Source organism: Pithys albifrons, chromosome 5 (genome assembly GCF_047495875.1).
Source record: "Pithys albifrons albifrons isolate INPA30051 chromosome 5, PitAlb_v1, whole genome shotgun sequence".
Taxonomy (NCBI): Eukaryota; Metazoa; Chordata; class Aves; order Passeriformes; family Thamnophilidae; genus Pithys; species Pithys albifrons.
In genome coordinates, this window is record NC_092462.1 from 50,927,431 (window position 1) to 50,940,230 (window position 12,800).

Genomic DNA, 12,800 nt, shown 5'->3' on the forward strand with positions numbered 1-12,800 from the left:
AAAATAATCATATTTCAGTATTCAATTGCGTTTCGTATTTGGAAAGGAGGATGATTACCATCTTCGCACAGTGGATTTTTTTGTCAATATCCTATTTTTGGCTGTTGGCTAAACTCATTAGGCTAGATATATCACAGCAAGTATAAAACTTGCCTCTCTGTGCCACCTAAGCTCTTGCTCAATTGAGGAAAGGTCAGATTTGTTGTTTGCCTCTACTTCTTTCAGGCACTATATCTCTGCAGCTCAACAAAGTCTGTATCAGCATTCCGCTGGCATAAACAATCAGCTTCCTAAACATCAGACTAAAGCCATTCTGAGCTTTTAACAGTAGATATCATTTAAAGCTGCAGTGACTTTTCTGAATTTTTAAACTCACTTATCCCAGGAAGTGATGCTGTTAACTTTTAAATTTTTACAATACAGGTATTTAACTAATTTTTGTCTGCAAACCTCAGATCTTAACAGACTTTTCATGGAGAAAGGTAAAAGAGGCACAAAAGATCTCATCTAACATATTATGCTGGGCAGCTGTGCTTAAGGTGGAGGCAAGGCAATGTGATGTTATGAGGCCTTCACAGGAGTATGCAACCTATAAATAGAGTTTGACCCTGTGATGGGTTTAGCTGGGTGTAAATTAGGCTTTAGATTTCAGAGTAGGTCTGAGACTATCAGCTGACTTGAGCTGGGCTGGGCTAGCTGACAGCTGACTACTGGCCAGTGGTATTCCATACCATATTCCAACATCATCTCAAAATATAAAAGCTGGCTTAGTCAATTCCTTCAAGCTGTGGTCCCAGGAGGACGCACTGTGCCATCCCAGGAGGGACGGGAGGACCAGGCCCAACACCAGGTCACTACCATGTTATCTTCGGGAAGTAAAGTGTTTGTTCTTAGTCTTTCTCTCTGCTTGAGTCTGTCCCTCTGGAGATTGAGTTCTCTGGAATGATTTGTAGCTAAAATAGTGGGGTTTGTGTTCGATGGGGAGTGGAGAGTTATTTTTTTGTTATTTCTAACTTATGTGTGTGTTATATTGTACTTTTAATTTTCTCTTTTCTGTATAAATATGTATAGTAAACTGTTTCGAGTTTCCAGGTTTTTTCCTTTCTCCCTTTTCTCGGGAGGGAGGAGGGAGACTGACTCTGTATTGGACAGTTGGCATTTTACCAGCTTAACCCAAGAGAGACCCTCTATGTGGAAAGTAGATTTAAAGGAAGTTTTCCCAAATATACTTTGTAGTCAAGTACTCATTTTTTCAGAATGTCTTAGAATGGCCCTGGAGCCCCTTCTGTACTTAGGCAGTAGTATCAGAACTAGATTTTCTTCCTCTGAAACAACAGTCTTGAGTACAGAGCTTCTGAATGTAGTCATCAAAGTAGGAATTACAGGGGTTTGGTCTGTTTTACAAGAAAAATCTTGGAGTTCTGATTTGAAGGCACTCTTCATGTGTCTGCCTTTACGATGAACTCTTATTTATTGAGAACCTTGCTTCTTTTTGATGCTGGGGAAGAATTTTTTTTTCTAATTAAGAAACCTCACTTTCATACTTGCATTGTGAGGTGGAAAAAAGTGAAATCATTCATGGAGCACTGACAATTTCCAGTAATATCAGAGAATGGCATTAGATGCACTTCATCTGATTCTTCTTTTCAATGCATTTATTTTTCTTTTCTGAGAAATGTAAACATTTTAAGAATACAGTGGTTAATATATGGATAGCACAATAGTCAGTTTAATTAATATTGATATATGCCACAGAATTAAATGAAATTGTGTTGGATTTTGTAAAGTATGCCCTTTAAGGCTGCGTTCAGCTTATAATTTTAATATCTAGGAAGTAATTTATTCCCCTTTCCCTTTATTTTTTTAACCTTTTTATTAATTTATTTTTAAATGTAATGTTTTTTAATTTTGAATTTTTTTTTATATTTAGTTTTTTAAGTACTTCATTTGATGCTGGAATTGATATTAATGAATGTACCCAAAACCACCTCTCCTGGATCTTGAACTAACAACGAGATCCACATTGCATAGGCAGTGTAAACCTGTCTGAGGCTGGTTTTCTTTGAGATATCTTGGAATACAGACAGTCAGGCTCCATCCTTTTGTGTTCTGCTGTACTGGAGACCAGACTTTCCCTTTCACATTCTCTCTGAGGTGCTATTGTTAGTTATCTAAAACTTTAAAAGGAAAAAGAAGTTGTCTTGGGTTGAGCTGGCAAAATGCCAACTGCCCAAAGAACAGACTTAGCCTCTGGCTGAGAAAAGGGAGAAAGGGAAAAAAACCTCCAAAACTAGTTTTGTGCTGAAACTAACTATATGTATTTATACAGAAAAGAGAAAATTAAGAGAAAACTACAATATAGCACACACTTACACAAGTTATGTATAACAAGAAATAACTTCCCACTTCCCAGTAAACACAAATTCTACCATTTTAACTACAAATCATTCTAGAGAAGTTAATTCCCCAGAGACAGACTTAAGCAGAGAGAAAAGCTAAGAACAAACATTTTACTTCCCTAAGATAACATGATGTTAAGCTGGTGCTCTGGGCTTGGGCCTCCCCATCCCTCCTGGGACGGCAGGGTGTCTTGCTGGGACCACAGCTGGGAAGCAACTGACTAAGCCACACACACAAACCGGCTCTTACCCCTTCTGAGATGATGTCGTAACATGGCATGGAATACAACATTACTGGCTAGAAGAAGTCTGCTGTTAGCTAGCCCAGCCCAGCTCAAGTCAGCTGACAATTCCAGGCCTAGTCTGAACTTTAAAGCCTAAATTTTTGGCCTACTTGGTTAAACCCGTAACAGTAGTGTAGAACTCCTTGTTATATATGTTAATATTCATATTTCCAGTTGTTTTTAAACTTTAATTGAAGTCTGTAATTTCATCTCTTCCTTTCATGGGATGTGAATTTACCTTTCTTATAGTATTTGCTGGTTTAAGGGAGAGTGTGACGGTGGATAGAGGAAAAGTTCATTCCACTACCTATTTCCCCCTTTCAGAATATCAAACTGTAGAATTTTGAGTTTAGAATTCGGTTATTTATATAGATATTCCCAGATTATGATCTTAAAATATAGCAAAAGGGGAATGAGTGGTAAGTTTGCTTTTTAGAAATTGGAGCAGATGGCAAAAATCTCTAAATTTGAACTACACTATTATAATAGAGATCCTTAACTCTTAGGAAGGTCATATTTATAGGTAAGTGGTACTGTAATTTAAACCAAAAGATTCCTCTTAGAACATTTTAAAAATCAGGAGTTAATGCAATATTCTGAATACATTGTGTATATATTTTCAAGTACAGTCTCAGATATTAATGTGATTTACTTTGGTTTTTGACAGATGGTGGAGCAAGCAACTTTGGATTGAATTTCTTGACTTTTATCATTCTCTTCAATAATCTTATTCCAATCAGCTTGTTGGTTACACTTGAAGTTGTTAAATTTATCCAGGCTTATTTCATAAATTGGGTAAATATTATTTTTATAATTTTCATTGACTTCTAACATCATGTGGTTTACAAATGAAATGATGGATTGCTTGTCCTATGCGTACCTTTTTCAGACTTTTTGTAGACATACATATTAAAATATGCTGTTTATTTATTATTACTGGACTCTGAGAAGGTGATAATAAATTATTTTATGTATTACTCCTATATGTGCACCAAATTGATTTTTGGAGAGTGTTTTTGTGCTATTTTACTTCCCCATTATTGATATTCAGGTATCAGTTTCATTCAGAATGATCAGAAGAAAGTGTTTTGCAGTCCCAGGATGTTTTGTTCAGTTTCATTTCTTCTTTCTAAACTTATTCCGTGTTTTGGGTTTTTTCGACATTTTGGTGATTTTTTTCTTAGTAACACTATAGTTTAATGAAAGTGGAGGGTTTTGTACAGTATTTTTTTTAGTATTACAGTACTTTTTTGTTAGTATTGTCACAGGAAATATATACAGCTCATTTTGGCATCCTTTAATTTTTTTTTCTTAATGAGTAATGCAGGGAAAAAAGGATTTACTCTGTTTACTCTGTTGGAGATGGGTGTGAGATAGTCCCTTTAAAGCCATGTAAGCATGCCTTCCATTTTTCCATTTTTTTGAATGCCATTCTGAACACTTTAATCTGATTCCTTGATGAAATGTGTGAAATAGATTATTGTCTGTGAGATACTCCATGCAGATATGGAGAAGAATGTATGTGGAGTATCATGTGAGCAAATGCTTTGTTTTAAAAGTTGGGACATTGTGAAGAATAAATTTTTAAATACATAAGATTTTTTTTTTTCTGTAGGACATAGACATGCACTATGAAGCTACAGACACTGCTGCAATGGCTCGTACTTCCAATCTCAATGAAGAACTTGGACAGGTAGAAAAAGAATTACTGGTTCTAACCCTGTGTATTGAAATTATTCATGTGAGGATTTAGTTCAAAAAACTATATTCTTGCCTTAGTGTTTGCTTATTTCTGTTCTCTTCGTTTTGTCAGGTTTTTTTGAAAACGCTTTGCAATATAAGTGAATTATATTTTTGAAACCAGTATTAAATAAGCAACAATTGTATTTAAAGTCTTGCTTTGAAAACATTCTGTGGAAAAAAATTACATGCTCATTTAATTGAATTGTGTTACAAACACAAGTACACACATTGTTGCATTTCCTAGCCTAGAAGTTTTCCTAACTAATTATTCACTTTATTGCATGGGAACATGCAAATTGTTTCTAGCTTTCCAAAAACAATAAATAATAACGCAATTTTTAGCCATATAGCCAAGAAGTCCTAGGGACTAATACTTAGGAGGGCCTTAGGAGGAACTAATGCTAGAGGACAGGGCCTTTGTCTGCTGGGTTTAAAATGTATGTGCAGAAAATTCTGTTCTTTTCCTGGCCTTAAAAGGGAGTACAAGCTCCTCTACTGGGCAAGAGTCTCTCTTGAATCTTAGCTTTTCTTCTGTTTCATTTTAAACAATCTTTTTATTCTCTCTCTGCAGTTAGTTTGTTATTCACGTTCCCAGACTCATTCCTTCTTTTTGACTTGAGTAGTTTTTTTCTTCATTTCTTTAGGTTTCTCATCAAATTTCCTTCACAACCAGGAGCTAGTCAGACTTCTTGGGATCTCCACTTTCACTTTTTTTGAGAGATTAATTTGAGCAGATTTTCATAGGGACTCTGCTAACAAAACAAGAGCAGATTTCGTCTTTGAAGTACATGAGGGCTGCATGTAATGAAGAGATTTCCCCCAAGAGATCTTCAGGTTTTAAGAAGAGCAAAACTTTGGTGTTGGCAAAAAAGGTTGACTTTCCTTAGCTTTCCCATTCTGCCCACACCAGAAAAATACGATTTGGGACGTAAACCTGGCACAGAATATTTCTTCTAACTGCGGATTTGGATGAGTCACAATCCCTCAGTGTGGCCGAAATTAAAATTGTTGACATTTTTGGTCTGTGTTTCGGCCAGCGATCTGGGCACAGTTTATATTATTTCCTACCTTGTTGCTAATAACAAGAAGAGATAAAGTAGAAACTTCACCCTTGAAGACAGAGCTAGCTATAAACTAAAAATAATTGGCCTCTTTTGATTAGCTAGTTGCATTTGGAGGTGGTTTGAAGGAGAAAGTGAGGGAGAAGAGGATGAAGGCTATCCCCTAGACCCAAATAACTGAAGACCCTCAAGCAATTATGCACATGCTCAGGGATATTCCAATGCCCACGCACATGGGCAGAGAGAAAACTGTTATGTAACAAATGGGTGGAGCTGGTGACTTCAGCCTAGACGGTGTTAAGGGGCAGTATTGGACACGCCTTCCTAGTCAGATGTCACTGGCCACCTGTACTTTAAGGGCAGATGACTGGGGTGCGGGAAAACTTTGCATTTTAAAACACCAAGAGCCCTGTTACTGCAGTGAGTCAGCTGGCGCACATGGTCTCGGCTTCCTCCTTTGGAAAACCTAAGTGTGTGTGTGTGTGTGTTGGTAAGACCTTAGTAGTTCAGCAGCACTCCCCTTGGTGAGTGGGAGGCGTTCACATGCCTGGGTTTACCGCTCTTTGAGAGGTTTCTTCCCTTCCGTTTGCTTCCTCCTTTTCCACCATAAAATTCCTGTTACTCAGCAATTTCTGTTAATAAAATACCCCTGTTTGTTAATCTCTCAACAGTGTGTCTGGTTCACTTTCTGGCAATCCTTTGAACCTATTCTAAAACACTCAGAAACATTTTTACTAATATATAGCATTATTTCCTACAGGTGTAGTGTAGTTAATTCCTAATTAAGAATCCTGGGGTTTTTTTAATGAGAAATGAATTTTAATGAATTAGTTGAGGTTTACCTTTAATTAATAGAACCTTTAGTTCATCACAGATGACTTCATTTCTTCATATATTAACCTTTTTCATAAGATTAGATTTAAACTAAATGTAAATATGTCACAGATTCATGTATTTAAACTTTGAATTTCAAAATGCTTTAATACTTTCTGGAACAGTAGGTTTTATAATGAGAGGGAAATAGAAGGCCTGGAGTAGGCAGAAAGGAATGTATTTCTTCTATTCCTGTGATTTGGCATTTCTGAACTGTTGCTTTTTTACTAGCATTTTGGTTTTGAGAAGATACTTCTATGTCAAAAAAATGGGTTTAGAAATCCACATAGATACTTTTCTTACTATATTGATTCTGTTGGAAATTTAATGTTTTACTGGCAAAGTCATTGGTCTTCACTAGTTTCTTGCACTTCAACAATACATGAAGTGAGGGATAGTTAAATATACTGCCATGAAACAGGATTACATTTCCTGACGTCTCTGTTGATTGTTCTGTTTGAAAATGGGTATGAAGGCTGTGCAAGTGCCATGTTTGTGTACTGGTTTTGTTGTGGTTTTTTTCTATAAACTGTGAAAACTGCAGAACCAGTAAAAATATTTGGTGTGTTAATAGTAATGAGTTGTACTAGATGAGTCACTAACTGCTGAATGTTAATGCATAATGGATTTTACCATTCATTTAGGTCAAATACATATTTTCTGACAAAACGGGTACCCTGACATGCAACGTCATGCAATTTAAGAAGTGTACGGTAGCAGGAGTTGCATATGGGTGAGTATTTTTATAGACTTGACTTTATCTGTGTGCCTTTGCCTGCCCATGCATTAATACTACAGTTAAAAAATCTCACACCTGACAACTAGCATTCAGTTTGTTTGTAACTATGAAATGTCTCTTACAAGAGATATCATCACTTCTGTCAAGACATCTCTTTTTGCAAAGAGGAACAAAAATAAAGTTGAGATACCAAAGGCTTTCTGCCATAAGGCAACATCAGTATAAATGTTTTTGCTGTCATATAGTCTGTTTAATATTGATACAAAATAAAAGTCTGAGGGAAGACTTGCAAGAATTTGGGGTTTCATACTTTATGAAGCCTCAAGAGAAACACCATATTTTTGCAATTTTCATTGCAGTCTAGGCACTACCAAAATAGTCTGTTGAAAAGCTTTTTATTAGTTAATTTCATTGACTAATTTTTTTACATATGATCAACCTTTTTAGCATTTATGATTCTTTTTCCTCTCCCTATTTCTATTTTTCCCTTGCTTCTTGTGCAGCCATTGCCCTGAGCCTGAGGATTTTAGTGTTCCTTCAGATGATTGGTAAGCTCCAAAACTCATTTAGTTTGTGCTGTTTGTTGAAGATTGAAGTTTAAAACCAATGAGAGGTATTTTTAGGAACAGAGCTAAATGTGAGATATTTTACTTGTCAGAAGGTGTTTTGCCTTTGAATTGATGCAGACTGACATTCTTACTCAAATTTATGCCATCCAAATTCTGTGGCATTAGGTTGTGTACTCTGGAATGGAATTGCTAATAGAGTCACTAAATAGATGCAGTTATTCTACTGAAGCATATCTGAAATGGATAAACTGATATCTGAACAGTAGTTAAAGAATCCAAACCAGTGCTTCCCTTTTATAGACTATGAACATCTTGTGAATACTTATGAAATAAGAAACTTTAATAAATTTCTTCATGTGTAAACCTATTGCAGTCAATAAAATCTGTTTGTGACAGTAACATTTCTAGTCCTAAAATGACTAATGGATTACATCCCCATCCTTTTAAATCCTTATTTTTTTGTATTAGAAAGAATTGTTTTTCAGTTTGACACAACATACACCTGCAAATGTTTTTCCTTATTTTAGCACTGAGAATCTGTGTGTCTAAAGATGTTAACCTTTTGGCACTTCAAGGTCTATTTGCTTTGCATTTAAAAAAGAAGTCTCGGTGCACGAGAGTACTTGAAATTTCTCAGTTTAATTATAGTTAGAAAAAGTAGTCCTTGAGTGGCTGTATGGTGGAGGTTCTGCATTTTCTACTCCACCGTGGTAGTTGGTGGAGAACTAAACCAGCTCACTTTTGGTTTTCATAGAAAATCTTTAGACTGCCTTTGATGTATATGGCTTATCCTTCAACTTAAGTCACCAAATGTGTTTGCTCTTTTGCAAGATTATTTGATCCAAGGAAAGACCAAAGTAAATGGAAAAAAACACCCCTTTCCTCCAACTAGGTTCATGGGTTTGTTTTTCTGCACTGTTTTGTTTCACTCAAACTCAATTAGATTGACTTAATACTCAACAGTAAGCTGCAGTAACAAGTCTTCACAGAAGTATCTACATTTGTGAGGTCTCAGTTTCAGCCAGAATATTTGTGCAATTGAGAGATACTAGGGTATGAGTTTACTTCTCCAGAACCATCTCCTTGCATCTCTTCAGTCCCTACTTCACCATTGTTGCTCTGTCTTCTTTATCAGTGTAGCATATTCCTTTTGGATTATAAGTAATGGAAAACAAACCCTCTCCAAGCAGCCTCCTCTGATGTCAGAAGTAATTTGTTACCTCATTTAGCTGTCAGACTTCCTATTTAGAAACCTATTCCAAAACTGCTAATTTCTTGATAAAGTGTCATCTCTTTGGGCATATATTTTGCTGAGTCCTTTTTACAATCTCATTCTAGAAATCAGAAGACAAGAAGCCACAGTCTTACACTGTAGATGTATTTTTACTTCATTCTTCATTACCTGAAGTCAGCAAACTTTCCCAGATTTAATTGTATTTATATAAATCAAGGTTTCTTTAAATTAGATAAACTTTGGAGATGTGAAAGAAATGCCTTTTAAATTCTTTTTCTCAAAGTATGTGATTTCAGCCTTTATTGCAACAGCTACAACCCAAAATTTGTACATAAATTGTTAAAATTATGCTAAGGATGATCTCTTTTTTATTTAATTATTTCTAGGCAAGGTCCACAAAATGGAGAAGAAAAAACATTTAGTGATTCATCATTACTGGAGAATCTTCAAAACAATCATGTAAGTAATATAGAAATAATTACCATATAGAAACAATCAAACGATTGCTTTCAGTAAGTCAAAAGATGATGTGCTTTGAAGGGAGCTAAATAAATTGTGTATTTATACAAAGTCATCATAACCTGATGAATACTTTTATAATTGTTGTGAATATATGTTGATTAGATCCAGCTCTTTTTTTCTTTTCCCCTTTCTTTCTGATGCAATAATTCAAGCGCTCTAAGTCTGAAGTAGTCTTGTGTTCTTCATTCTACGCATGTTTTAACAGTAGTCATGCTGTTTATACTGATGCCATGACATCTATTAAAACTTTCAGGGTGAGTCAAGTTAACTTAACATCCTGATATGACTTACCTAGGCTTAGACAGGAGTCAAGGAGTTAACCATATTCATTGGGTTTGTGTACATGCTTCCATGAGGTTAGATCTTCAGTTCCCATGGTGAAATGAAACAGTCATTTTGGAAGCTGGTGTTTGCCCTGAAGAGACAGCACATTTCTGAGAAAGTTAACAGCTTAGTTTGTGATCTGACTAAGAAACAGTATCCTCATTACCACTTTGTGTTTGTTGTTTGTATGAGAAATGTTTTTACCTAGTCATAACCAAGAACACTCACTTTAAATAGTGTGTTTGTTCTCTTTTTGAAGAGTCTAAAGAAATTACTGTTTTCTTTATATAAAGTTTTTCTTCCCAGGAGGCAAGTTCCAGTTTAACTGGCAGACCATGAAGCATTTTTTTGTTACAAACCTGTAAAGGCCATTTGTATTGTGCTGGTAATATAGATAGTAGCTTAGCTTGAAAGAGACAGTCTATTACTGCTGTTGTCTAAGTGTCTTTGGTGTGCAAGTTTTCTGGTAGATATGTAGTATTAAGTATATATAAAATGAGCATGCAAGCTATAAAAATACTTTTATATACTTCTTAAAAATTCAGGCACACATTCAAAGAGGGACTTCATCTCTGTATTTTAAATGTGTTCTGAAGTGCTTTGGAAAAGAATTTGTAATTCAGCCTTCTGAATACATCTTAGAAGATCTTGAGGCCCTCAGTGGAAGAGAACAGGAACCTGCTTCCATTAGTGTTTCTGCACTATGGAATTAAGTTAGGTTTTCAGAGATTATTGTATTAAATAGAGCAATTGTATTTTGAAGAGTAATTGTCATGTTATTCTTAGTCTGCTATTAATCTGAAATACTATAAATATGCTACAAGAAACTCTCAGCTGAGGGGGTGGCTGCTTTGAGCTCAAGAGGAGTGCTGGTGTTTCTTTTAAACAACCATTCAGAATTCAGCTCATTCCTTCTGCAAATGTCAGCTGTACTAAGAAGGTTCTTAGCGGTATTTGTCAAATCTAATCAACTATTTTGCTTATATATGTTATTTTCCCCTTTTTGACTAAATAATTTTAAATTATTTCAGCTTTGTACACATTGGAGTGCTTGATTCATTCATCTAAATGTCCTCCCTTAAAAGCAGTGTGTCTGATCTTGTCTTGAACTTTTTTGAGTCATTCTATATTGCTTGTTACCTAATTTTGATTGTTACAATAGCAAATGCCACTACATTCTATTTATATGGCTAGTATCGAAATACAGCAGCAGGAAGTAATTCTGCATGCTGAAATTAGCGTACAGATAATTTTTAAAGAATATAGGAAGAATCTTTCATTAAATTTTTGTTGACTATTACTGGTCCTTATTACATTTTGATTGTTTATGGTTTAAGTGATTAATCACACTCTGACATCTTATTTTTTTTTAGCCAACTGCTCCTATAATATGTGAGTTTTTGACAATGATGGCAGTGTGTCATACAGCAGTTCCAGAAAGAGAAGGTGATAAAATTATATATCAAGCAGCATCTCCAGGTGAGACTCAAATAACTATGTGAACGTACAGTAAAGTATTTTATCAACTCAGTTTATTGTTCAGTTTATTGTTTTTTGGTGTATCATCCAAAATTAAAATAGACCTGTCCTCAAGAAAGAATTGGTATTATCTAAAATCAGTTTTGTCAATAAAGGATTTAGACTTTTTAAATTTTCTTCGGAAAATGCATACGAATGTCCCATGGATTATATAAGGGTGAAAAATTATTAACCATAGAGCACTACTAAGGCATTTTCAGATTGCTGTGGAATTCTAAAGGAACTGCTCAGATGTAAATAAAAATCAGATCAGGACTCAAATTGATGTCCTTGCTTGTGAACCTGTTCTGTACTTGGTAACCATGATACTGATTTAGAACAGACTGTGTAATTGAAACAGAAATGTTTTTAATAGGTTAAAAGTTGTAATTTCTGTTAGAGAGTGAGAAAAGATTATAATGCAAAAGGTGTGTTTCAAGCCTACTGTGGTCCATAAACAATTGTGAATTCAGGAAATGATGAAGCAAGGCAAAATGATTAATATATGCTCAACTCTGTTGAGCAAATATATTTTAAGTTATGATGGGAGAAATTACAGAAAGCACAGAGGGTCTTCCCTGTCTGCCCCAGCTCCTGGGTGTTTATCTCTAAATTCTGTCCTTTAACAGCTGGAAGACAAGGGCAGAGGTAGGGCCATAAATAAAACTAAGTCATGGCAATGTTTCACTGAGCATTGTAGGAAAATTCCATTCTGACATTCCGAGCCACTTGGAGAGAACTGATGACTATTGGAGACAAGGTTGCTGGTTTTAATGTTTCCTGATTGTAGACATTGAAAGTACCTATTATTTACAGGAGTGACTTACCAGTCTTCTCTTCAAAAACAGAACTTAAACAAAAAGCAATGTACTTTGTCTAGTGCCCAACTGAGAAAGGTTTGAAGAGGATGCTCTCGTTACTGAGCTGAGGGGCATGTTCCTTTCATGGCATATTTTCTCTGAACTGTAATAAACTTTCATCAGTTTTAACAGGAGAAACAAAGACTTCTTTCCAGCATCAAATCTAATCTCAAAATTCAGAAGGGAAAAAGGGAGTCAAAAATAGAAAAGGTGGGACTGTGTTCATTCAGTCATGGAATGAACTAATAGTTTTCTGGTATGTTTGTAAAATAAGTCTTTAACTTCCTGCAGATGAAGGAGCACTGGTCAGAGCAGCCAGGCATCTTCATTTTGTATTCACTGGAAGGACACCTGACTCAGTAATCATAGAGTCTGTAAGTACATAGGAGTAACTTTATTTAAATTCAGCAGAAGTAAATACAGTAAAATATAATCTCTGAATAACTGTATAGTTGTACATATGTATTGACATGTTGTTTGGCTGGTTTTGGTGCTTTTGCTTGAGGTTTTTTTGTTAATTCTCTCCTGTTTTTTTTAATTTCGGCTTTGTTTTTTTTTTAATTCTTCAGTTGGGACAGGAAGAGAGATACGAACTGCTAAACGTCCTGGAATTTACAAGGTAAACAGCATGTTTTGTACTTACTGTCTTTTTGTGAAAATACTTTATGGACTTC

General features: G+C 35.3%; 1 protein-coding gene across 7 annotated transcripts in view; it reads left to right on the forward strand.

The window, feature by feature from the left end:
* Nucleotides 1-12,800, forward strand: part of ATP8A1 (ATPase phospholipid transporting 8A1) — a 116,005-nt gene that overhangs the window by 37,295 nt on the left and 65,910 nt on the right. For 4 of the 7 annotated variants that reach the window (XM_071556565.1, XM_071556561.1, XM_071556560.1 and 1 more), the window contains 8 exons: nt 3,351-3,478; nt 4,299-4,376; nt 7,005-7,093; nt 7,603-7,647; nt 9,289-9,361; nt 11,122-11,227; nt 12,418-12,500; nt 12,696-12,745. In XM_071556565.1, coding sequence (XP_071412666.1) covers nt 3,351-3,478; nt 4,299-4,376; nt 7,005-7,093; nt 7,603-7,647; nt 9,289-9,361; nt 11,122-11,227; nt 12,418-12,500; nt 12,696-12,745 — 652 coding nt within the window. The remainder of the gene's footprint in view (nt 1-3,350; nt 3,479-4,298; nt 4,377-7,004; nt 7,094-7,602; nt 7,648-9,288; nt 9,362-11,121; nt 11,228-12,417; nt 12,501-12,695; nt 12,746-12,800) is intronic. The other 3 variants (XM_071556563.1, XM_071556564.1, XM_071556567.1) reach the window with 1 other exon arrangement.